This window comes from Lycorma delicatula, chromosome 6, assembly GCF_047948215.1.
Source record: "Lycorma delicatula isolate Av1 chromosome 6, ASM4794821v1, whole genome shotgun sequence".
Taxonomy (NCBI): domain Eukaryota; kingdom Metazoa; phylum Arthropoda; class Insecta; order Hemiptera; family Fulgoridae; genus Lycorma; species Lycorma delicatula.
Genome location: NC_134460.1, coordinates 142,958,467 through 142,985,061, shown reverse-complemented (window position 1 = coordinate 142,985,061; position 26,595 = coordinate 142,958,467). Strand labels below are relative to the sequence as shown.

Genomic DNA, 26,595 nt, shown 5'->3' with positions numbered 1-26,595 from the left:
TTTTTATAACTCTTTCTGAAAGGAAATTGAGAATTTAAAAATTTATTCTTTTGAAAAGAAATATGAATAGTTACGTGAAATCAAGTTGTGCGAGGACTAACAAGAGTTTCTATAGTATTTCCCTTTTGACTGCAGTTCACCAAAGTATTGTACAAAGAAATTTATTTAAAAAAAATTTTTCCAATGCAGTTGTTTGTTGTAAGGTTGAAGTATATACTAAAAAAAATTGGTAAAAATAGAACAAATTAATTTTTTCGGAATTGACCGTTGAAAATAATTTATTTTTTTAATTTTATTTTCACTGAACATTGTCCAGAAATATTTTGTGTCTAATATTATTTTGACAATAACTGTAAGCTAATTAAGATTTATAAACCAATTCGATCTTTCTTTGTACACTGCAGCCATTGAGTTTGCATGCATTTATGGTAATCTTTATTGCCAAAAAAGTGTTACAGAATTAATAACTCTTATTAACAACTACCTATCTACAACGAAAATGTTATAGATGAGATGGTATTAATTAATTATTTTTAGGACTACTTACTTTTTAGGATGAAAAATTCTCTTTTTCATTTTGCCTACCTGTAGCACTATTTTAAATTATAAACATAAAAAAATATTTGTAAATAATACAGTACTTCTCCAAATACTGTATTAAAATTTATTCCATTTTTAAATTGGTTCTGTTTTTGAAAATGCTTTAAACTTTTATTACCTTTTTTGCAGACACTATTGTTAATATCCAGTGATGGGCGGTGTAAATGTACCAGACTAAATGTCCATCAAATTTGCCCTTGGTATTTTTTTTTAGTTCTTGTTTCTCTCTTTTATAGGCTACTCCACAGATTCCACTTCGATTATAATAAAATTTCTGAACTTTATAAATACAAATGCCATATTTCTTGCTAGATATTCTATCTGTTTGATCAATGGAAATTATCTTCTCCTTTTCTGTGCTATCTGCTTTGAATAGTGGTTGCTATCATGGGCACTCTCACTTCGTGCATGGCTGCTTGAAAAAGTTAAGTAGTTGACATCAGAAACTACATTCTAATACTCTTATGTAATTTTATCCTTCTCTAGCCAACCACCTTGTTTTATCTGGCAAAATATATTAAGAATACTTTTCATTTTTTCATATCAAGTGAAGTAAGTACTACAATTTACTATGTTTAATAATATTTTAATTATTTGCGGCTCATGCTATTCTTTATAAAATTAATATTTGTTCACCTATCAAACTCCCAATATTCTTAGATACAGCAATATTTCAAATGTTTTTTCATTACTTCCATAAAATTTAGATGTAATGTTTTACAAGTGCAAGTGGTCAATGATATGATATAGATACCACCTTATACATTTAACCTGTAAATTAATTTTCAGTGCACAATATATTTATTTGAAAATTAATGAAATCGTAAATTTTTCTGAGGACCAGTATTAAACCAATTACAGTTTGATTTATCTGTCATTTCCATTTAATTGATTAATCAATGTTACACGTAAATACTTAACTTTAAATGTTTTTTTCATTTTCAGAATTACCGTAACAATTAGTAATAGTATCATTTAATTTATTATCATGAAATTTAATTGACATATCAAATAACTAAAAATATGTATATATTTTTTCTAGCTATAGCCTTATTCTAAGAATTTAAGATTACAATAGTAATTCATTTTGATACATATGTAATTATTATGCTGATGGTCTTTTTTTTCAGAATACCAGTGTTACATGGGATACAGATAATCCTGATTTTACACCTTGTTTTGAAAAGACAGTACTGGTATGGACACCTTGTGCTTTTCTGTGGCTGTTTACGCCATTGGAGGTCTATTATTTAAAGCAAAGCCATGCACGTAATATACAATGGAATTGGTTTAATATATCAAAAATGGTAAGACTTTTTTAAATCTATTAGTTTATTATCTGTACTGCTGTTCTGTATTTTACTTTGAAGAGATACTTCAATCTGTATTTCTTAAAGTAATTCTTCATTACATTCACAAAATCATTAGAGTCTGGTGTTGCTTTCATGCAACTAAGTACATTAATTTGTTTTGTGTAAAGTTTTATTTTTTGTAAGGTATTAATGTTATTGATTCAACCCATATTAGTTCTACAGTTCATAGGTATTGAAAATAATTGTTCTTTACTGTATTCGTTGTTATAATACCAGTAAGATACCATAAATGAATTTAAGTAATACTGCAATGTCTAGATATAACTGAAGAGAGAAATCCAGTTTGAAGAAAGAACTGAAGAGAGAAATCATGCAATCTTTGACACATATAGTATCCAGAATTAAACATATCAAAGGTTAGAACATGTATATGCTCATGTATGTTTGCATATGTGTTTTTGTCCATGGATGTGCACTTTCTGCATATTGTTACATCCAACAGTCGTGTTATAAGACTCTAATATTGTTATGAAACTTATAATTTCTTAATATCACTCAGATGTCATTGTCTCTGAAAAAATTTAGAAGGAATAATTACATGAGATGCAATACACCAAATCAATTTTTCAGAATAGGTGTTTGCTCATGAATGACATGCAGTATAGATTTCTCAGTACTACAAGTTCTACTTTGTTGTTTATATACCCAGTGTGATATACCCACATATGTGCTTAATTTAATATCGGCAGAGGAACACGGTAGCAGCTCAGATGTTGGCTGGAGCACAGTATATGTACATGCTGGTACAAGCGTCACTCGCACCGCACAGATGACCGTGCAATTCTCCCACCATAGCGATGTTGCGGTCTCACCACTCTCAGGCTCCAATAAAAGACCGTGCACGAGAATGAATTTTTAATTCATTATCAACCACCACCTGGAGAAGATCAAGAAGAAAGTGGAAGAAGACAGAAAAAGCTCCCTGGCTGCATCAATGTGGGACCTCCTGGCGGATGACAATATCCCCGCTGGAGCCGTAGGCTTGGCTGGCCTACCCAGGGAGCCGCTGGATGTGGACGCTACCTTCCCGCTCCAGCTCGCCGGGCTTCAATCGCCCTGTCTGGTCAACTCAGCAGCAGGAGCTGGCCCAGCATAGGATCGCTTGGGGAGAACCGCCTCAGCTGCACCGGCGAAGGATGACCAACACTGTGGGGCTCTAGGGGCACCACTGCCACGCTGTAGTGGGGACCCAACTGCCACTGAGTGGAAGCTTGGTCTGATTTCAATGGATGAACCACAACTTCCCGACTTCACCAGAGACTAGCTTCCGGACCCAACAGCTCTTCTCAGAGCTAACGCAAAAAAAAGTCCTTTTCAGGTTCACTACAAGGTTATAAATTATGAACTGTTGAAGCCATTCGACAACAACAGCCCTTCTCAGGGCTACTACAAGGTTATTAAGTGCCACATGCCGTCGAAGCCACTTGGCGACAAGGCATGTTTCATCAATAAAATAACATAAACTATAAAAGTGATATCGTTGCTAATGAAACTGAAAACCTATTCATTTTCCCTGTCCTTTTTGTAATGCTCACTTTATGGTAATTCAGTATAGATAGATATAGATTTAGATCTACGTAAAGTAGATAAAAAAGCACTTACTGAGACAGAGATTGAGAAACCTTGCACAGGATCGAATAATCTACTACACTTCATTCAGGGTGTCGATACGTTGATTACTATTAATGTATGTCTCCAAAATACTCATATCATTTAATATTTTGATCTAGTATCTAATACTTGTATTGAGTGTTTTGAAGAAATTTAGTTTTCCAACCAAGTACGAGAGATTGCAAAAGACCATGTTATGCGATGCATATATATAGAATTATAAGATTCCCATTGCCCCTATCGATGCTGTATATTATATATATATATATTTTTTTTTGTCTTCAGTCATCTGACTGGTTTGATGCAGCTCTCCAAGATTCCCTATATAGTGCTAGTCCGTTTCATTTCGGTATACCCCCTTCATCCTACATCCCTAACATTTTTTTTTACATATTCCAAACCAAGCCTGCCTGCACAATTTTTTCCTTCTACCTGACCCTCTAATATTAAAGTGACTATTCCAGGATGCCTTAATATGTGCCCTTTAAGTCTGTCTTTTCTTTTAACTGTATTTTTCCAAATGCTTCTTTCTTCATCGATTTGCCGCAACACCTCTTTATTTGTCACTTTATCCACCCATCTGATTTTTAAGATGCTCCTATAGCACCACATTTCAAAAGCTTCTAATGTTTTCTTCTCAGGTACTCCGATGTCCAAGTTTCAGTTCCATATAAAGCGACGCTCCAAACATATACTTTCAAAAATCTTTTCCTGACATTTAAATTAATTTTTGATGTAAACAAATTATACTTCTAACAAAAAACTCATTTCGCTTGTGCTATTCGGCATTTTATATCGCTCTTGCTTTGTCCATCTTTAGTAACTCTACTTCCCAAATAACAAAATTCTTCTACCTCCATAATCTTTTCTCTTCCTATTTTCACATTCAGTAGTCCATCTTCATTATTTCTACTACATTTCATTACTTTTGTTTTGTTCTTGTTTATTTTCATGCGATAGTTCTTGCGTAGGACTTCATCTATGCCGTTCATTGTTTCTTCTAAATCCTTTTTACTCTCGGTTAGAATTATTATATCATCAGCAAATCGTAGCATCTTTATCTTTTCACCTTGTACTGTTACTCTGGATCGAAATTGTTCTTTAACATCATTAACTGCTAGTTCTATGTAAAGGTTTAAAGGTAACAGGGATAGGGAACATCTTTGTCAGACTCCCTTTCTTATTACGGCTTCTTTCTTATGTTCTTCAATTATTACTGTTGTTGTTTGGTTCCTGTAAATGTTAGCAATCATTCTTCTATCTCTGTATTTGAACCCTATTTTTTTTAAAATGTGAACATTTTATTCCAGTCTACATTATCGAATGTCTTTTCTAAGTATATAAATGCCAAGTATGTTGGTTTGTTTTTCTTTAATCTTCCATCTACTATTAATCTGAGGCTTAAAATTGCTTCCCTTGTCCCTATTCTTTTTCTGAAACCAAATTGTTCTTCTCCTAACACTTCTTCCATCCTCCTCTCAGTTCTTCTGTACAGAATTCTGGTTAAGATTTTTGATGCATGGCTAGTTAAGCTAATTGTTCTGTATTCTTCACATTTATCTGCTCCTGCTGATAAATAAATAGTCCTGGTATCATGACTATAACACTCTTTTTGAAGTCTGACACAACTTCCCCTTTTTCATAAATAATGTATATTGTGTCTGAAAGGTTTAAGATAAGATATCTCAATTTTTGATGATTTTATTAATGGTACTACGTATCTTATCCAGAAACTTACATTATCTGCCACACAGGAGATCATATAACATATCTAACATAAGCATGCGTATAGATTCCCACCGTCCCTACCTACCTGCCAGATGAAAAAAAGTTTTTTCAACATCATGGTACCACTGTGGAAAGCAGGTGTGTTGATTGCCACAAGATTTATTTTAATCTGATTAATAGGAAAAAAGTTATGCATTAACAAATATAAAAAAGATGTACATACATATCTTCCTTTTTTGAAGTCTGTTAAAAAAGTAAACACAAGTTCATTTCTCACCTTTTCAGTGAAGCATATTTACTGCTGAATTGTATGCTACACTTATTGCCCTTCATCACTTCCATTATATTTAGTTGTTTTATGATTCAGTAAGTGCTTTAAGCAGAATCTGACATTTTGATATGTCTAGTAATTTCAAACACTTGCATTTCTGTTTATTTTCTTTACAGTATACATGTTAATTCTTACAAGGTTTATAGTCATTTACTAATTCTGACCAATGTATAAGTTAATGTGGCTTAAGAAAGCCTGCTCTCAGCCAGTTTTCAAGAAAAAACTTTATTTAATTGACTATCTGCATTGTCACATATAAACTGAAGGCTGTTTGGTTGAATTAGCAGTTACACTGATTGATAACAACTGGATTAGATTAAATTTAGTATATTACTCTGGAAGTTGTCAATGCAAGACAGTCACTGTGAAGAAGTTGTCATCTGTTTTCATATGGGACATTCTAGGTTAATGCAAAGACCAGATATCATCTGGTGATGCTTCATGTTCCTTAAATAACCACCATGTCATATTCCCATCATGCACTTTATGCAGCATGGTTGTTTAAATTATGTGTAGAAGTTTTTGAATAATGATTTGTCTGAAATTGAAAAACTTTTCAAATTCTTTCAAGTTAGTTAAGACTTGTATTTAGGTTTTAATTTATTTTCTGTTACTTTTCTTCTTTTTTTTTATAGAATACTTTTTTCATTATCACAAATTAGTGAATTCACAAATAGAGACTAGTGATTTATTTTGTTTGAATTAGCTAAGAAGGTATAAGATTATTTCTTGAAAAATGGCTGCATTGTTGTTTGTAATAAATTTGATTATATAATTCAATTACATTTGAATAAGTTTTTATTTGTAAACTTTTTTTTAATGTATATTAATTTAATTTTTTTAATTTTGTATTGCTAAAGAGGTTGAGATATTTCCAAGATCATTTTATTTGTAAAACAAAGAATATATTATTAAAGGTAGAACGTTTTCCTTATATTTATTTACTAGGATGGAATTAGCGATTTGGTGTATATGTACATATATATAAAATAATTTTTTTAAAGCCAATCTTTTCAAGACCCATATCTCTCTGTACTAATACATACTGTATATATGACCCAACTTGATCCACCTAAGTACAGAAATTATAAATTAAATGACACTTACTGTATTTTTTCATATCTTACAATAGCGCTTTCATGGCAGCCCACATCTTCAGTTTTAATTTACTTTTTAAGTTTTGTATCAAACTACATATTATACTCAAATTCATTTAAATACGTGTAACACATTTTTTAATAATATATTGGAAAATGTTTTATAAATTAAAATTGAAATTCAAGAATTAAAATATAAAAGTTTTTTTTAAATCACAAATTAAAAGCTTTTTTAAAAAATATGTAAATTATAGCAATTAAAAATTAAAAAAATTATTAATTAATTAATTATTTATTTTAATTTTTTATCAAATCTGACATCTTATTTTTTATACGTAGTTTTTTAATTATTAAAAAAAAAGTAATTTCTATAATTCATATATTTAAAAAAAAAAGATTTTAATTGGTGATTAAAAAAAAAATTTAATTTTAATTCTTCAATTGTTGCCACGAAAGTACTATTGTAAGATACGAAAAAATAAGGTAAATGTCATCTTATTTAATTTATAATTTCTGTAATTAGGTGGATAAGGCTGGATTATATATACAATATATATATATATATATATATATATAAATTGAATGAAATATTGTATACTATTGAATCGGTTACATAAAAAGAATCTGCATTGAATGTGTTTTTGTGTAGTTTCAAAACACTTTTTCTCAATAAATATTAAAAAACAAATAAAAAATATTTATATACATTCATGTACTTATTTATTTACAATAATTATAATTTGTACTTAAATTTATTCCTTTTGATAGTAATGTGGAAACAGTCATTTATGTTTAAATAGTATATTTTTAATATATTAGAAATCACCTTTAATAACATAATATATAACATTGTCAGATATATATTGTAATAGAATAAACTGTTTTTCATAATTAATTCATCTCATAAGCTTGAAGCTTGTGTCGTGGTTATATGAAATGAGAATTTTGTAGTGTATGAAAAATATCATTCCTGACTGTGATTCAAACCCAGGATCTCCAGATGAAAGTTCAAGACGCAATCACTCTGCCATGGAGATTTACTTAAATAATTTTTTTTTTAAATTATCATTGTCATTTATATCAAAATTTAAAGAGATAAAACTTTAGTGTTCTTGTTCTTGCAAACCTCTTTATGTTTACAAATTCTTTCAGGTTGATTACTTGAGCTTATTGTTCTACAGGTCAATGCAAGATAATGTTGATACTTATAGATTATAATTTAAATAAATATTATCGTGTAACAGAATCAAATAATTTTTTTTTCAAAATCACCCTATTATCTTTAAATAAATGGTTTTTATTAAAGGTTTTTTTATTTTAAGAAACGACAGAGTTATGTTAGTTTCAGCTACCACAGTTTTAGTCTTGATCAAATTAAATTCATGTACTGTCTCTATTAATGATTGTTTACAATTATTAGTTGAATATTCTGTTATTTATTATTTTCCTCCTGTGAAATGGTATAAAAAGTAATTTTTTTTATTGATCAGGTATAAGTAGAATATAAAAATTAAGCACCAAATATGATTATTTATTTCACATAGAAACTCTTTCAGGAACTAATTTGAATGAAAAACGGGTTTGAGTTATTGAGCTTATTGGTTTATTAAATTTTGTTTAACTATGCTGGATCTATTAATGAACTATTCATGATTATAAAGTAAATGAATTGGATTTATTATTTATAGTTAATTTTGCTTCGTTTATATTATATTATCATATTTTCTTTTTTCATTTTTTCTGATTTTATTTACAATTTTGTTTTATTCTGTGTATTACAGGTGTTGACATCATTTTTAGTTTTATTATGTATATGTGATATCATTTATTCATTAATTGGGAAAGCTGGATACAGCGTAGAGGTCTATTCACCTTTAGCAAAGGCTGCTTCATTTGTAAGTTATATTAATTATTATAGTAGGATACATAGTGTACTATTGCTAGTGGTGCCAGCTCTACAGCTGTGCTAATTATTTGTGACATATCTTTCATATGATAGTGACAGTTAACATATTACATATTCTTTTTCAGTCACTATCTTCTTTCTAATGTTTCTTCCTCTGGTGATAAAGCTGTAGAAGTGGTTTAAGCTCTATATATTTATCGTATGTAAATTTGTTAGAAGCATAGATCTTTGGTTATGATGCACTCTTTATCTATAGAAAACTAATTCTTATATATTTTACTTCATTCATCTTAGTAATTTTATTCCCTAAATAACTTTAATTTTTATTTCTTTTAGTTTATTCCCAGCTCGGGCTAAAGAAATAATATTATTGACCTATATTTTTTGATACATGTGAATTTGTTTCTTTGTAATTGCAAAATTTTTTAAATAATTGTTTTTTCGGTGTTTAAATGAAAAAAATTACATATATAATTTGTACACTTGATTCTTGATTGTTGTGACATAATTATAGATGTGTTTATAAGTCCTTTGTTAAACATAAATGTATCTTGTTTATCTGATGGGTTTTTAAGGGGAAGACAAAAATGATTAAGTAAAAATCTCCTTATGTAATCAGTATTCATAGTTATTCGTGGTGATATTTTAATGGTCGTGATACTTCTGTAACTAATAAAAAGTATTAAAAAATGTTCATTTAATAGATTTGAATGAGATTTTTGGCAGAAGCTAAGTGATGACATTTCTGTTTATCATCAATTCATTGGTTAGTTTGCCAACCATCTATTGATTCATTGTTAAGGTTTTTATTTGTAGGAGTAACTACGGAACAATTTTAATGTAGATTACTATACAGATCTAGTGTCTTTTTATTACTGTATTGTTATAGTTTTCATATTGAATTAAGAATAGGAGAAAATAAACTGTTGCAATAATTAATTGATTATTATATTGATCCTGATCCATTTTTGAAGAGAAGCTAAATTTTAAATGTGAAGTGAAAATGCCTTGTAGGAGTATGAAAATATGTATAGATATTTAAAAAGAATTTCTAATAAGAAAACATAAGAAATTTAAAAATGTGGTATTTAAGTTTGAATTGAAAGTAGTCTTGGCTTTATCCTACAAGTACTTCAGCTATACAGAGTGTATCACGAAGTTCTCCCTGGACTTTCATAACTTTTCATATTAGCGAAAATAATGGAAAAATTTCATATAAACATGTGTCCTAAAATTCATCTTTGTGAGTTACAGCTCTCTCTTTTTTCTGTTTAGCCTCCGGAGCCACCGTAAGCTATTACTTAAGAGGATGAATGAGGATGATATGTATATGAATGTAATGAAATCTCAGGTTAACCACTACTGAGAAGTGTGGTTAATTGAAATCCAACCACCAAAGAACACTGGTATCCACGATCTAGTATTCAAATCCATATAAAAGTAACTACCTTTACTAGGATTTGATCTTTAGAACTCTCGATTTTGAAATCAGCTGATTTGCAATGATGAGTTCACCACTAGACCAGCCTGGTGGGCTGCGAGTTACAGCTAGTTAAATATTTCACTCTTGATTTCAGCCCCCTTTTTGACCCTCTGTACAATGTAAAATAAGATTGCTATTGCTCATGGAAAAAGTAATGAAAATGGCTGTTTTTACTTGTTGGTGAGTTAGAAAATAGTCTATTATTCAAGAAATTTTTTTTTTAATATAACAAAATATTTTTTTGGTTACTATAAGGTGGATAGTTTAATACCAATAAAATCAAAATCAAAAATTTAAAAAAAAAACATGAAGAGTCCTGAAAGGAATGTTTCAAGACTTGTGTGATAATTTCTCTTTCAGTACATAATTCGACATTTTGGTAGCATAATTCTGAAAGTAGTGTTGATTTTACATAATGGATTGTAACTTTTTTGGCTTTATCTTGAAATAGTAATATACTTTCATAAATATTTGGAGAGCATAATGCTTATTAGTTGCCAGTGTGATGAATTGAAGATAGATAAGTTAGCATGATGGTGCAATCTTGCCCACCTTTGTACAAATGATAAGAGGTACATTTTTTCAGTGAACTTGAAAAAATTAAAAAAAGAGTTAAATGATAAAGCGTTGACTGAGAACAACCCCTTAACTCTTGTTTCAGTTGTTGGTTTCCTCTCCCACTTTCCACAGTTCAGTATTCAATCAATTTTATCTGTGTTTTCTATTTTATGAATATAAATTAAGATTATTATGGATAAAATTATTTATACTGATGAACTCTTTGAAAAAGTATAGCAGGAAACGTTGTGCCAAAACCTAAAGCACTTTGTAATTTAAGTAGTAAAATGAGAGAATTTGAAGAAGATATCAATAGCAGACCTTTTTTCACATATCAAATTTCTAGTATTTTTATAAAGTGTATACAAATTGAGAATGTTATGGTAGCAAACGTAAACAGTATGGAAAATTTCAAGCATCTGAAATATCTTAATGCTAGGAAGTTGAAAATAAAGCAGTTTGATTTACCATAAAGAAGTTTAAGACAGTATCTTGGATAATATGATTGGAAATCAAGGGATTTTGAGTTAGTTAATTAAATTATAAAAATAGTATAGCTGGATAAAGTTATAAAAAAGGAAAAGATTACAATACAGAAAACAGATATTTAAGGATATCAAAGACATGTTGAACCTCAACAAATCGGTATAGAATAAGAAGAAAAAAGTAGGTCATATTTTAGCTGTCGACTTTTATATAAGGTGAAGAAATATCAAAGAAGGATGAAAGGTTCAGGGCAGGTGGTAATCTATCCTAATGACTAGATCAACTTTCACCACTACTCTTTTCTTTATCCATGATCACTCCTTCTCTATTGTTCTGCAATGCTGTTTTTATCTGCTAGGTTTTTCATGGTGAGGATGCTGGGACTTGAAGAGTTAGTGCATCCTTGGTATCTGGTAGTATAATGGCTTCAGTCATTATGCTAATCTGGTAAAGTTGGGCTTCAAATTCCCTTTCTAGAAAAAAGTAAAAATACAAAGAGTTTAGAAACAAACTTTAGAGATTTTTAATTTAGGTGGTTAGGGTGCTACATTAATGGGTGTATTAATGGTTAAGTTGATATAACAGATGTTGTATATCAGCCAGGTTCACTTGCATTTCTTACCCACATGTACGTTTGATTTCTCCCACATTAAGATTTCACTTTGAAACTTTTTAATTTTTGGTGATCATATTTTACTATGTTGCTTTTAGTTAATGCCATGATTGCTGGAGGTCAGAAATGCTGACTTCTGAAATTTATGGACGATAGTAATTATTGTAATTAGTTATGTCAGCTGTATTAGTAGTGTTTTAGATATGTAAATGTCAAATTAATTTTTTAACCGCTGTTGTGTTTTTTATTCTAATAAATACTAATTAATTATTGAGATAAGCTATTGTAATAATTACAAAGTCATTTTGAAACATCTAAAGTGTACTGTGTAAAAATAGAGTGAAACGTAAATTTTTATTTATTTATTCCCGATAGCTAACGATAATAATAAATTGGTATCCTGTTGGTGTTATCAAATGACATTTTCCTAATTATCAAGTGGACAGGTCAAAAGTTTTATCTTAATGAGTATGATACGAGTATAAAAAACCAAATGATACTGAACCAAGGGATTTATTGCACATTCAGTTATTTTAAAAGTATAATATGTTATAAAGTTTTTAGTATTTAAATAAAATCAGGACACTACTGTTAATTAGAAATGTAATATTCCCAATATTTTTTATTTATAATTTTATTAATTATAAAATTACTCAAATTAGTACAAAATGATCTTCAAAAATTTTCAGTTGATTAAAATCTGTTTATTTTGTTTAGTTAAGAAACATCACAATTTTTTTTTTATAATATATTATTTCATTTTATACTCTTACATTGTAGAAAACAATATTTAGCAATTCAAGTCACTCTCTGTTTGCAAACCACCTTTGACTACCTAAGTACAAAAATTGATTGATAACATGACTTTTAACATTTACTATGTGCTATTCACATTTGTCTGTCAAGAAGCTGTAATAGTATTTATTGCAATCTTAATTTCTTTAAGAAATATAAATAGCTTGAGGTATTGGTTTATCAAGTTTCATAATTTAATAGCTATCATGGTTAAGTAAATTGATTTAAAAATTTATGTGCTAAAGCCTTGTATGACATCTAACATTACTTTTTTGAAATGTTAAATTTGATTTCTATATTATAGTTAATTTAAATGTACTGGTTAAAAAAAGAAACAAAACAAAATTATGTTCACATTTTATTTAATGATAATAGCTTTCATATGTATATTTTTTTTTCAAGTGCCAAGATGTTAGATGATGTCATATGATTTTAACTTGATTGTCATTGTTAAAATTAATTAATGTTGGGGGGTCATTCAGATTTAAAATTTGCTCATAAATATTTTTATTAGTAGTTTTTTTATTATTAATATATACTTATCATGTAAGAAACAGAAATAAACTTACAAAGATACATTACAAAAAAGTAATTTCATTATTTGTCATTATTTCAAACGAATTAAATTTTTTAATTTTACAATAAAATATTTAAAGATAAGAGTAAAGATTATCTCAAGTTCTTTATCAGGTTTTTATTTTTGCCAAATTTTGTTTTTTTTTTTTAAATTTTGACAGTTAAATCCATGTGGGTTTTTAAAACTTAAAATATGTTTTGACATAGTAATGTTTGATCAACACTAGATATGAATTATTTACTGAACTGGATTTATAAGAACCTAAGTGTTAGTTTATAACAACTAAATTGAGCAAGGGATTAACCAGGTCGAAACTAATTTATTACTGACCATTTTTCCGTAAATGATAAATTGCTTGGGGTAATTCCCAGAATCTGATGTAGGTATAGAGATATGAAGTCAAAAGATGTTTAAATTTCTCAAAAGTTCTAAGGAAGTAGGAAGCGAAACGTATTAATTTAGTACCATCTGGTTCAGTGGATTATCAGGTGAAAATCCAATTATGCAAAAATCCAAACACATGTTGATAGACTTTTTACAAAATTTAAATCAATCCATTACTCTTTTACTTATGCAATATTTTTTTAATCGGAGATTGAAATATAAATTATGCAACTAAATGTATTTCACTCGAAAATAATTGTTATTGAATGCAATACTTAAAAAATTAAATTTCAGTTTAATTTTGATAAAGAGCCAGGCAGTAGTAAGAGTTTTAAGAGTGAAATTGTCTTGATATAACAGATCTGCTTCATTATTCTTGGAATGTTTATAGAATTTTCCTAGAACATTACAGTAACCAAAGTGCTTGAAAAACATACTTGGGTGTTTCTGGAATGTTCTAAACATAATGGAACAATCTGTTAGAGTATGTTTATTAAATATTTATTGACAATACATTTTTTCAATTCTTCTTTCTCTATTTTATCTTACAAATATTTGAGTAGTCTCCCCACCCCTTGTTGTAAGAAATAAGCAAAGTATGACCCCTCTTCATAAGATAGTTATATAATAATTCAACAGCCCATTGTGTCTTAGCATTTAGGCATTAGGTTCTTATTTACCGATTCTATTAATTAGTAACTGGAGGTTGCAGACTTTTGGTATTAAGCTTATTATTTTTAAGTTTATTTATTGCATTAATAATTTTAATGCTTTTTCATTTATGACCTTAAAAAAGTATATTCTTTCTGATTTCATTGTTTTTGCATTAGCTGTACAATTACATCAGCATGATGGTAATAACAAAAAGTTTATAATGATAAATGAGCCATGTAGTTGTTGGTGATCATACTATCAAATAATAATTTTAAAATATTGAAAGTGTTTCTTGTAGAAATTGTTTAAGATTAACTTTCCTTTTACAAGAATAGAGATAATACATTTACAACATGGCATTAACCGAACATAAGATCTCTGAACTTTCAGATTGTTAATGCATAACGTTATTTAGAAAATTTAGTAAAATATGTTCTGGAAAATATTTTGAAATTTGTGTGTGTCAAAAATATATGTTTAAAAAATTAGAACTTAGTATTTCTTTGTTACATCTTGGATAAATCAATCCCACAGTTGCATTCCCATCTAAAGCAATAATTACTGTATCATAAATTTGTTATGTTCTATATTTATTTTATTGAAATTATTTTAATTAGTATTAATAATAATTTAGTATTATTAATTTATTTAGTATTAATAATTTTATTAGTATTTTAATTAAATACAGAATTAATTTTCTTATTTGTGGCCAGATGAATATTCCCCTCTTTTAATTTGGCTTCCTGTAATCATGAAAAAAACCTCAGCTATTAAAGTTGTCTCCATCTTTATCTAATGCTTCTAATGCTTTGTATAATTCTTCATCAGTCCTAGTTTTGTGTGTAGATATGATAAGATAATACAATCTGCTTCAACAAGGGGAATTTTGACATCTTCCTGTCTTGGGGTAAACTGATTTCTTCTTGGTTAGTCTTTAATTGTGTAGTGTTTATTCGTAGCCCGACTATCCCACAAACACAAAACACTTATACTTTGTAAAGCCACTGTGGAGACTGAGAAAAAGTCCCATCACTTTCAGGTCAGCAATGATTCGCCATGAATGTTCATCATACTTAATAGCTTTTAAAATTTTTGACTTACTTTCGTTTGTTCCTTTCATTCCTACAGTATGTGCTACCGGTATAGAAGAAAATTTATTCGAGTTATGCAACAACACTGCCTTTAAGCTTCTTTGTTATGAATATATAAAAAAACACCAATCATGAATAACATATTCAATGTTCAGTTCAGACATTAACCCCCTAACATCATGGCAGGAACAAATTAAGCAATCTCTTCTAAAGTATTTAAGTAAATTTTTGTTTTTATTTCTATATATTGAATTTTTAATATCCGTGTTTAATAAATTCCATGCTTTAAGACATGAACCTAGGAATTCTGCATGTTGTTTCGACAAATACAAGTCACAAATTAAGTCACTCAGATCTGCTTGTGTGATTAGGTGAGGTTCAGTATTTGATTCTTATGGAATAATAATAAATATCTATTGAAGTTGAGGATTCATCAGTTGATCCCTCTGGGGTATCAGAAATTTCTTTCCAAGTGTGTGTGTGTATGCATGCACACACACAAACATACACACACACATTGTGCATACATACACATGTACACATGATATTGCTTTACTTAAAGCAATGAAATGTCTGCATAATAAAATTAAAAAAGAAGAAATCAATAGCTATCAGTATTAACAAACTATTTTCCAAATAACCAGTATAACAAAAGAAACCAGTTGATGATCTATTAATTTTCAGACCACCTTCAGTTTTGATTTTTATTTATAATTTACTGTTAAAAGTAACAATTTGTAAAGCCAACAAATTTTTACATCTGATAATAGTTATTGTCAGATGTATGTGTATAGTGATTTACATTAACTTTACACAGCAAATTTTTATGTTTAAGACTTCAGAATGTAAAGTAAGTGTAACATTTGAAATGTCTTTTAACATTATACTTTAGATTGCAAAAATGTTTTTTATTTCTTTTTAAATTGTTATAGAAATAAATTACTATTGCCTAATAAACATCTATTGCCTAATAGTTTAAAATAATTTCTTTTTTTTGTAAATTATAATTAAATATCAAATTTAAAGATTATTTGAGAACTGAAAAACTGCAGGATTAGTCCATGAATAATTTTATTGCTGCATTAAGTGTTCATTTATTAATATAGATATTTATATAAAATGATATTACATAAGCATGTATGTATGTGCACGCACATGTGTGCATATCATCAATTATTATGGTCACTAGCTTTTTAAAGAAAAAAAAAAAGTGTCTAGCAAACTTTACTTAGTGATCAGTACAAAACAGTTCAATGATCACGACTGGCTATTTTTGCCTTGTTTCATATCTTCAGTTTCTACCATGCTACAACTGAGTAATCCCAGAAGTTACAGAAACATCCATATGCAGTTTACAATTGTTTCTGATTTTCTTTTCAAAATAAGCAGACAGTTACTTAAAATCAAAAGTGTATTATTTTTTCACTTGCCTGACCAAAATATTCCTTGATCAATACTTTATGAACCATAATACAGATATCAACAGTATTCAGTAGTTTCAAGTGAAGTTTTGTAACATCAACTTTATGTTTATTAAATTTACATTGACTAACTAAAATTATTTTTAAATGTGTTTACAGATGTTGTGTTTAGTGTTAACAGCATCTAACCGATCTCGTGGACTTTGTTCTTCTGGGTTATTGTTTCTGTTTTGGTTTTTGTTGGCAGTTAGCGGAATTGCACAGCTTCGCACAGAAATAGCAAATTTTATTCATGAGGTAAGAAATATCTGTGTTATTAATCTTTTTGTCAGAATTATTCTATTGATATTTATTTATTTGTATATTAGATTGCATTAATTTACCATTTTAGGTTGTGAAGACATTTCTTTAGGTAAAGTTTTTCTTTATTTGGATTAGTGATTTCTGGTTATCAGTGAAATTTGTAGCACATGAAAGGTGAAAAATTTTAATGTGAATAGATGTAATTAACGATAAACTCTGGGTTAATTGTTTACATTACTTTTGATCAGTTGTGTGTGCTAAATTTACTCTCTGAATCTGCACGACCTTGTTCAGATCTGATTTTAAGTTTTAGTTACTTTTAACAGAATATGTAGTGGATCTTTGCATCAAGTAGATTTTGCTGTATGTCGAATATTAATTATTCAGAACAAGAATTTTACCCATTTCCTTCATCATTCAACCAATTACTTCATATAACTGTAATATTTTAAATAGTTTTCATTTTAGATTCTGATTTATATTATTATCTGTTTACCTTTATTCATCTAAATTTTATTAAATTCTTTTAGGGTCATCTGTTTAATCTGGCTCAAAATTTATGAAATTTCTTCACTTGTTTTACAGTTCATCATTTGCTTCCAGTTTGTTCATTTCTGATTTCCATGTGCATTATCTTTTTACTACTTGAGAAATTCTGACAAACTCTGAACGAATTTCTTATATACTCTGGCCAATAAATATTTCATGTCTTGTATCAAATTTGCCAGGAAAACCAATAATTTATTTAATCTCATCAGATTATTTCTGCATTTCAAGATTTCATTACAGATGAGGCATGATGATTATTCCTTGATTTATTGTAAAAATATCAGTATCTCAATCTGTAGAATTCTTTTCTGTAGAAAACTTTTTAAATAAACTAAAAATATATAGTTGATATAGTGTGGTCTAAGTTGAATGAAATTGTTTCATTATAAGTTATTTTAATTTTTTTTGTGATTTCATTTCTTTTCTGCTTAGATTTTTCTGTGTTCTTGTGGTCCTGGTTTTAGCCAATGAATAAATAAAGTAATAATAACTATATTTATTTATACTGATAATAACAGGAAATAAACTACATTGTTGTGTTAGGCACATCAGTGCTCTACGGCAGTTAGAACCAGTCTCTCTGTAGTATACATTAACAGTACATAAATTCGTACACTCTATTATATACATTAACCAATAGATGTCGCCACTTGGCCTGTTATAGGAATAGTAAAAGTATCTTGTATTCAACAGTTCTCTCAATTATTCTTTATTTTTTTTGTTTCAGGGAATTCCATCTGTGCTATATCCGTTTGTTAGCTACATTATATATTATATACTTGTTGTAATTCTATTATTACTTAATTTCTTTGCTGATGCAAAACCAACTTTCTCTGAGTATCCGACTGTTGAGGTAAGTCTCATTATGAAACTAATGATTTATATTAGGCAAGATGTATTTCCTTTTCCTATAACCACTAATTATGCTTATCTTTCATCCTATGAATTAGAACATAATTTTGTCAGGCTCACAAAGTAGATGAGCGATTTATGTAGTATTTATTGAAAATGGAATCAAAGATAGGAAAGGGGTTGGCTGGTGAGAGAGAATGATAACCCGCAAAGAATGATATACATATATTTTAATGATTAACATTTGTATGATTTAGATAAAAAGTTTTTATTTTCAGAATTTGGTATTAATTTATTTAAAACATTTTATAGTTTAATTGATGCTACTAATCTGTATATTATTAGACTCTTTTGAAAAATAATATTATTTAATTTAAAATAAGTATAGTTAAATATAAAATGATACATGGTCAAAGTTTTTATCTCTGCCCTATATCTTCTAAATGTCTACTTTGTATCATCATGATGCTAAGTGAGCAAAATTCCTTCATAATACTTGAACATAATTTGAGATGAAATTTCAGTAATTAATATAATTTTTTTTTGTGTTAGATATTTTGTGCATTTTGAATTATTTTCATTTATTTGTGGAAAATAATAATAATAATAATAATAATAATAATAATAATGTGCATTAATATTTTTTTTTCAATTAAAATCTAATTTAATATAAATTACCTGGATATACATGAAGATACAGATTGTATTAATTGGAATAATATTGTGCCACATCAAATTAGACAAAAGGCATTTAGCTAAACTTCATGATACAGGATACAGTCCTTTACTTTATATCTAGGAGGATCTGTAAAAAGAAAAAAAGCAATATTTATAGTATATTAATACTCAGTTTCAGTGTTAATATTATAATATCCTTAGAATAGAAAGTAATAAATCAATTATAAGTTAATCAATTATAATTATGCTTTTAATCAATTAAAAGCACCTTTCTTTTATAAACTTGTTAAGCAGTTAAACAGATTAGTTGTTTTTATATATAATTTATCAACAAGATATTATATTTGTTCTGCTACATTTTGCATTATTCTGTATGTTTTTCTCTCATATTTTTAATGTAATCTATGTTGTGTAAAACAGTTTTTGTTTGGGTATTAATAGAGGCCTTGTCCAGAAAGTTACGCATCATTTCCATCTAAGTTGATGTTCAGTTGGTTTGATCGCCTAGCATGGATGGGTTTCAAAAAGCCTTTGGAAACAGATGATTTATGGAACATGAATTATGAAGACACTGCTGCTGGTGTTATTCCAAAATTTGACAAACATTGGAATAAATATGCAGAGACAGCTACCAGGTATGTTTTATTATTCCACCACCTTAGTCAATATAGCTCGTTCATTAGTCTAATTGCAGCAGTCAAATTGCTGAGAAAATTAAAGTACAGAATTGCCTTAAAAAGAAGAAATATTTATAGTGTTGTTCATACATAGGTTCAGTTTTGTCATAGTCATCATCATCTGGTGCTCAGCCAGATGGAAGGTCCCTTATGCCATCTTTGTCTCCATCTGTTTCTGTCTGAAGCCTTCTTCTTCATTCCTTTGTAATTACCAAGTTTTACCTCTTTTGTTAACTTCATCCTTCTTTTTCTACTCATATTTCCAATGCAGTTGTCAAGATTCCACTTCCTCTAACCAGTTCCTTTTCTTCTGTGTAGCTTCCTGCTTAAGTGTTTTTTCTTTAATCCTGTTCATTACTTCCTCATTCCTCAATTTATTCATACATCTTATTTTTTCCATCCTTCTCGTTATTCACAACTTAAAAGCCTCATTCCATTTCTTTTTTCTCTTCCTCATCATTTTTGCTTCACTTTCATATAACAGAACACTAACATATGTACCATTTGCCTGACTTTTTCCTTAACTTAAGTCCAGAATTTTAGTATACAGTAATTTACAATTCTTACTGAAAGTTTCCTTTGCCATGCTATCCTTCGTGTAATTTTCCTTCCTTTTTATAATTTTAAATTTCATTCTATACTCTTTTATTCCTTCCAGCAGGGCTATTAACAACTGAAGGGCATCTGTGCCATCAGCTAGAATTACCATATCATTAGCAAGCCTTGTACATCTTATTTTTTTATTCTCCTATACTTATTCTTCTCTTTCTTTTAATATATCCTCTATATCATCAATGTAAATGTTTAACAGTGTTGTTGAGAGGTAGCATCCTTGGGTAACACCTTGACCTAGACCCACCCAGTCAGTTATATTCTTGTTTACTTTCATTGCTGTTGTTTGCCTCTTATATAATTCTGTAATTAACCTTCTGCCTTTGCATTCTATTTTTTCTTTTTAAGAATCTCCATCATTTTTTTCCATTTGACTATCAACTCTGCAGATTTTCTTTCAACTACACCCACAGCTGCAGAACACTTTATATATATACACACACACTACACCAAGAATACTACACAAATTACAACATATACCTTACGCAACTGCACAACAACATCCTACATTGTTTCTTCTTACATTTGCAGGTGGTTTTGCAACATCTTGCAAAACGCAACCGTAATCCAAGGTGGAAACTATCATGCCGATGGGTGAATGACTCTGTGTAGTGAGTTTCAAACGATGTCCTCTGGGCACCTGGGCGAATCCAATTGTATTTAGTTCTAGCACGCATACGCTCTGCTGGAGTGGTCCATTATATCGTTGGTACTCGTGGGACCAAAATTTCAAGTTCACAAATAAATTTATGATGGTTGGTGGTCCATCTAAAAAAAACCACCAATGAGAAGGCCTTGATCAGCTGCAGAAGATAGTACATTAAATTGTAAAACATAAAATCTAAAATATAAAAATGTTCATTTTGTTGTTCTTTGGAATAATCAGGAAAGTGGCTCCCTACAAAAGGTCTTGCCTTTTCTGATTAACAAAGTTGTAACAGGTTCAAGAGGTTCTCCAAAGAACATCAGAAAATTATGAGGCAGAATGGTTCTGATAGAAAATTTAATCATGAGCGGAGTTGCTCTGTTATATCTCAGCAATATGGGCGGCATAAACATAAGAGTGGTATGTTTATGCCACTCTAAATCTTATGCTCTCTCTAAATATCTCTCTCCAACCATCCTTAGTCGCCCAGTGGCATCTCTGATTCCCTTCTCTTTACTGAAGTCAAACTGTTTCTAACTAGCAACTTCTTCCATTATTCTTACTAACCTCCAGTTTTGGACTTTTTAACAATATTTTAGCAGCTTAGGCTATAAAACCTATTGTTCTGTGTTTTGCATATTTTCTGGTACCACTTTTCTTTTGAATTAGTATCATTACCATTTTCACAACTTCTCCCATATTATATAGTTCAACTGTTTCTTCCATTCCTTTCTCCTTTAAATATTTATAAATTCTGCGGCAAGTTCATCTAATCCAATCAATTTTTTATTCTTCATTTCCGTAATTGTTTTCTGTACTTCACATTTTAATATAGATAGTCCTTTTATTCTCTTCAGCTACCTTTGATTCCTTTTCTATGTTTAGTTCTTGAGTTTTCTGTGATATGTACAGGCCTTCCATGTATTGCTAACATCTTTCTCTTAATTCTTTCTCCTCATGTAGCATTTTATCATCCTTATCCTCAATTTCTTTCAATTTACAATTCCCTTTCCGTTTATCCCATGAAATGCTTTATATTTTCTGTAAAAATCCTTCAAAAACATTTTTTGTTTTATGATCAAACCTTTTTTTTAACGACAGTGAACTACACTATGAATAGCTCAAAGGTTATTTGGCAATTCACCTTCTGAATTGGCTGAAATTCATCCACCATTGCTATAGAATAATTTTCAGAGAAATCACGTAACAACAGTTGCTTCTGTCTACAATAAATAGAATCTTAAATCTGTTAAAAATTTAGATGAGAATTTTGGGAATGAATTGTGTTTTTCAGAATTTTCTACTTTTCTATAACTGTTGATTTTAAGCCTAACTCTTCAGCTAGAGTTAGCAGGTCAGCAGGTTTATCGATATAAATTTATTTTTTATGTTTCTTTTCACCATTAATCAAATAATATTTATTGTATTCTTTTTCAAAAAATAATTCTAAAACTACTGAAGAACGTGAACAAAAATAAGAAGTTACTCAATGTACATATTTTCTTTGTTAATTGCATACATTATTTTAAATATTTTTTTTTTTTAGCCAAGTTTCATTTGAGAGCACAGGTATCAGTATTACATTCTGATGAATAATAAAAACACTTACAGTGAATTTCTGAAGCTCCTGCAAGAATACATTATTGTATTTTAATATCAGGAATTTTGGAAAATCCATTTCTTATGTAAGAGTGACTGTAAAATGTTTTCAAATTAGGTCAATATTAAGAATCTTTGAATAATTTTTTTATCTATTTTAATTTCTAATGGATAAGCAATTTTTTTTTTCTGTTTGACATATCATTTCATAAAAATTTTTCTGTTCAATGATTTTTATTTTAAAGAAGGCTGTCCACTTGTACTCTCTTCATCTGCTTGTAATTTTTTTCGCTAGTTTTCTAGTGTTGGTAAATATGAGGCATTCATAAAGTAAGGGCCATTTGGTCATTAAAAAAAATTAACTCATGAGAAAAGGCTTTTACTTACAGTTTTAGTTTACTACATATCTATTTCACTTTTCCACTTAATCTCCATTCACTTCTAAGCACTTTTCATAACGCTGCACCAGATTCTTTAACCTCTCTGCATAGAAGTTAGCCACCTGGGAATTGAACCAGTTGATAATGGCAGTCTTGAGTTCCTCATCATTGTCCAACAAGTCACTATTTCAAATGCAAGAAGAGGGAGTAGTCGCTAGGTACAAGGTCGGGACCTTATGGAGGATGGTCAAAAGGTTCTCAATGAAAATCTTGAATCTTCTTCTTGGTTAAGGTAGCAATATAAGGAGTCGTGTTGTCATGAAGGAGGATTATGCCGAACAACAGTTTCTCATGTCGTCTTTTCCTTAAATTTTAGATCGCACATCTCAGTTTAGTGAGTGTTTTGTAGTTCACATCAGCTGTAATTGTTGATTCACATTCCTTGAAATCAACCAAAATGACACCCTTTTCATTCTAAAAAATGGTAGCTAACATTTTTTGACTAGTACGGAGATTGCTTAAACTTTTTCAGTTTTGGGAAATTTGAATGGCACCACTGCACTGACTGTTGTTTCAATTCTGCATTAGTGTGGAATACCACATCTTGTCGCATGTAACAATGTGGGAAAACAAATCATCTCCATCTTGTCAATAACAGTCCAAAAGTGGTCGTCCATTGCACATTTTTTGCTTTTTGTGTTGGTCAGTGGGCATTTTTTGTACCCACCTTGCACACAGTTTGTAAAATCCAAGCTTTTCTGTGACAGTCGTGTAGATAGACAGTCGCACTTCACAACTGGCAGGAGAAACAACTGTCACGGACATTGCGATCTGCATTCACTGTCAGGCAAACAACTATTGAATGGCCCTGCATGTGTAAAAAACTGTGTTCAACTCATTAATATTTAAATATAAACTGATGGCCCTTAATTTATGAAAATGCCTCGTAAATATGCAGGGCCATTAAATTCTGATATAAACTGTTTAGGTCAGGATTTTAGAAAAATATTTTATGATTTTCACTTTTCTTTATTATAAAACATAAAGTGCTGTAAAAATCTGTGTAAACATTTTTTAGTGAAGATAATAATAATTGTAAGTTTTAGTAAATTCACAGAAATTATATTTCTTTTCAATTATAATGAAAAGGAACAATCTCTTCTTTATGAAAGGACAAGTAAAGCGTTTTACATCAGCAATCAGAGATCATTAATTTTTTGTTTAATATTAATGTAATTAATAGATCCATTATATTTTATGTATTTGCTAATATAATAATTTTTATTTACAGAGGCACTGTTGAGGTTCAAAAAGATGGTAGTTCATACATGAAAAGGGCAAGTAGTGTTGAATTTGTTGGTGAGAATGGAATAAGAAGGTCAACAAAACAATCTTCTGTCAAACAACAGGCATCCATACTCCCTGTACTCTGTAAGGCATTTGGTCATACATTTCTATTTGGCGCACTTCTTAAACTTGGACAGGATCTGCTGTCATTTGTAAGCCCTCAGATTCTCAGGTAAAATTATCTCTATGATTGTGTAATTTTTCCCAACAAAATAAATTTTTAATTTTGTTTAATTTTTAACACCATATTTTTATTCCTAATTTTATCATTTTTTATTTTTGTTAAGTAACATTGATAGCACAATTTTTTCCTTAACATGATTTGTGAAACCAATCAGTTTTTTAATGCTGAAAACAAATTTGAAGTCAGAATTTTTCCATCACCCCTATGTTTTTGAAATATTTCAAAATTTAAATTTGAAAATTTTTTATATATGAAGGCATGATTGATCATGCACGTATTTTTATTTTTTATTTTATATGATTACTTTATAGTATGTGCTCATTATATATATTTAACTCTAATCAGTCGTTAACAATGAAGCAATAACTGATTCATAACACAAACATTATATTTAATTTACAACAATAATATCACAAGTATAGCTTAAAAACAGTTCTGCTTCACAGTAGTAATAAATGTTCTTCTTTCCCACTCTTGTTATGGAATTAATATGAGAGAAATGTATAATGTCATAAAAAACTGTTACTGAAAAAGTAGATTATAAAAAGTATAGTTGGAATGTTTATGGAGATATAAAACTAAAAGCTGTTTTGTTATTACGCATGCAGTTAGGGTATTATTTATTTTATTTGGGAATGGGACAGCTGAGCTAGAGATTAGCATTATAAAGTAAAATTAAAGAAGAAATGAGTACTTCACTCCTGGTGACAAACCTTTATTCATGAGCCTCTTGTTAAACCAGGAAAAATATTTTTACTGTACCTTCATCTCAAACTGGGATTGATAAAAAATTCTGTAAAAGTTATGAAGAAGGACAGTCAAGAAATCATGTATTTAAAGCAGAATTTCCTAAAAGTGAATGGAGCAAAATTTAAAGAAGGAATTTTTGTTGGCCCACAAATAAGGGAACTAGTCTGAGATGAAATGTTTAACTCTGTGTTGACTGGTGTAAAACTCACTTTTTGGATAGTGTTTTAAAAAAAACAGTGGTATGTTTAAAAGACAAGTGGAATGTTAGTATGCTATCTCATTACTGTTGCTGTTGGACGTTAATTCAAGATGTACCTGAGGCTACCTATAAAAGGATACCATTTGCTAAGAAATTTTAATGTAAGTACATGACATTCTGTATATTAGATCTGTTATTTTTATAGACCTTTAATGTGCCATTTCTATTAAACTAAGGGTGATAAAAAAATCTTATTTATAAGATTTATCGTATGCATTCTATGCAGAGAAAAGCAAAGCAGAGGGTGTCACACTTAAAGAAACATTAAAAAAGGTTAATTTTGTGTATCAGTGTAACCTTTTTCCTTTATCTCATTGCTCATTTCTATCTTCTATAGGTTCTTTTCAAATAGAATTTAAAGATATTCTGATTTTTATTGTTAATTATATCCTTCCTTATTTCGCGTCCTCTATTTAATTTATTTTTTTCCTCTGACTTATATTTCCATAATGTCAATTGATTTAGTTCTGTTTGTTGCAATTGTATTTCTTCTTTACTAATTCTTCACATTTATTAGTTGAATAAATACTTGCCTCCTTTTGTGCTATTTTTAACATATTTATCATGTGACTGTTGACAATTTATCACATAGTTGTTTACTGTCAGAAGAGTAAATGTGCAAACCTTTTTTTCATAATTATTGATATCGATCAATTTTCTACTCTAGAACACTTCCATAAAAACACCACAGGCTCAAAATAAAAATGATAGAACAGTTTTATAGATACTCAATGATTCCAATTTTTTTGTAAAATCTATCTGGATATTGATTATGTAATAATTTGATAAATATTTGACTTGTAAAGATTATGAGTATTTTTTAATGTATTCATATTATTCTTTTATTTTATTATTCTAATCTGATCCATTATTCTTGTTGTAACAGTGACTAATTTAAAAAGATATGTGTTATAATAAATGTTTCATATTTCATGAACCAAAATATGAATATGATAATAAAACAGTGACTATGGTTAAAAGTAACAAAATATCATCATATAAATGGTGACTTCTATACTATATTCAGTTAGCTTGTAGAGTGAAGAATAAA

General features: G+C 29.1%; 1 protein-coding gene across 4 annotated transcripts in view; it reads left to right on the top strand.

Moving 5' to 3' along the window:
• MRP (Multidrug-Resistance like Protein 1) overlaps window positions 1-26,595 on the top strand; it is a 174,908-nt gene that overhangs the window by 15,939 nt on the left and 132,374 nt on the right. For all 4 annotated transcript variants that reach the window (XM_075368697.1, XM_075368695.1, XM_075368694.1 and 1 more), the window contains exons 2-7: window positions 1,731-1,907; window positions 8,522-8,635; window positions 16,868-17,005; window positions 18,288-18,413; window positions 19,532-19,725; window positions 24,296-24,523. In XM_075368697.1, coding sequence (XP_075224812.1) covers window positions 1,731-1,907; window positions 8,522-8,635; window positions 16,868-17,005; window positions 18,288-18,413; window positions 19,532-19,725; window positions 24,296-24,523 — 977 coding nt within the window. The remainder of the gene's footprint in view (window positions 1-1,730; window positions 1,908-8,521; window positions 8,636-16,867; window positions 17,006-18,287; window positions 18,414-19,531; window positions 19,726-24,295; window positions 24,524-26,595) is intronic.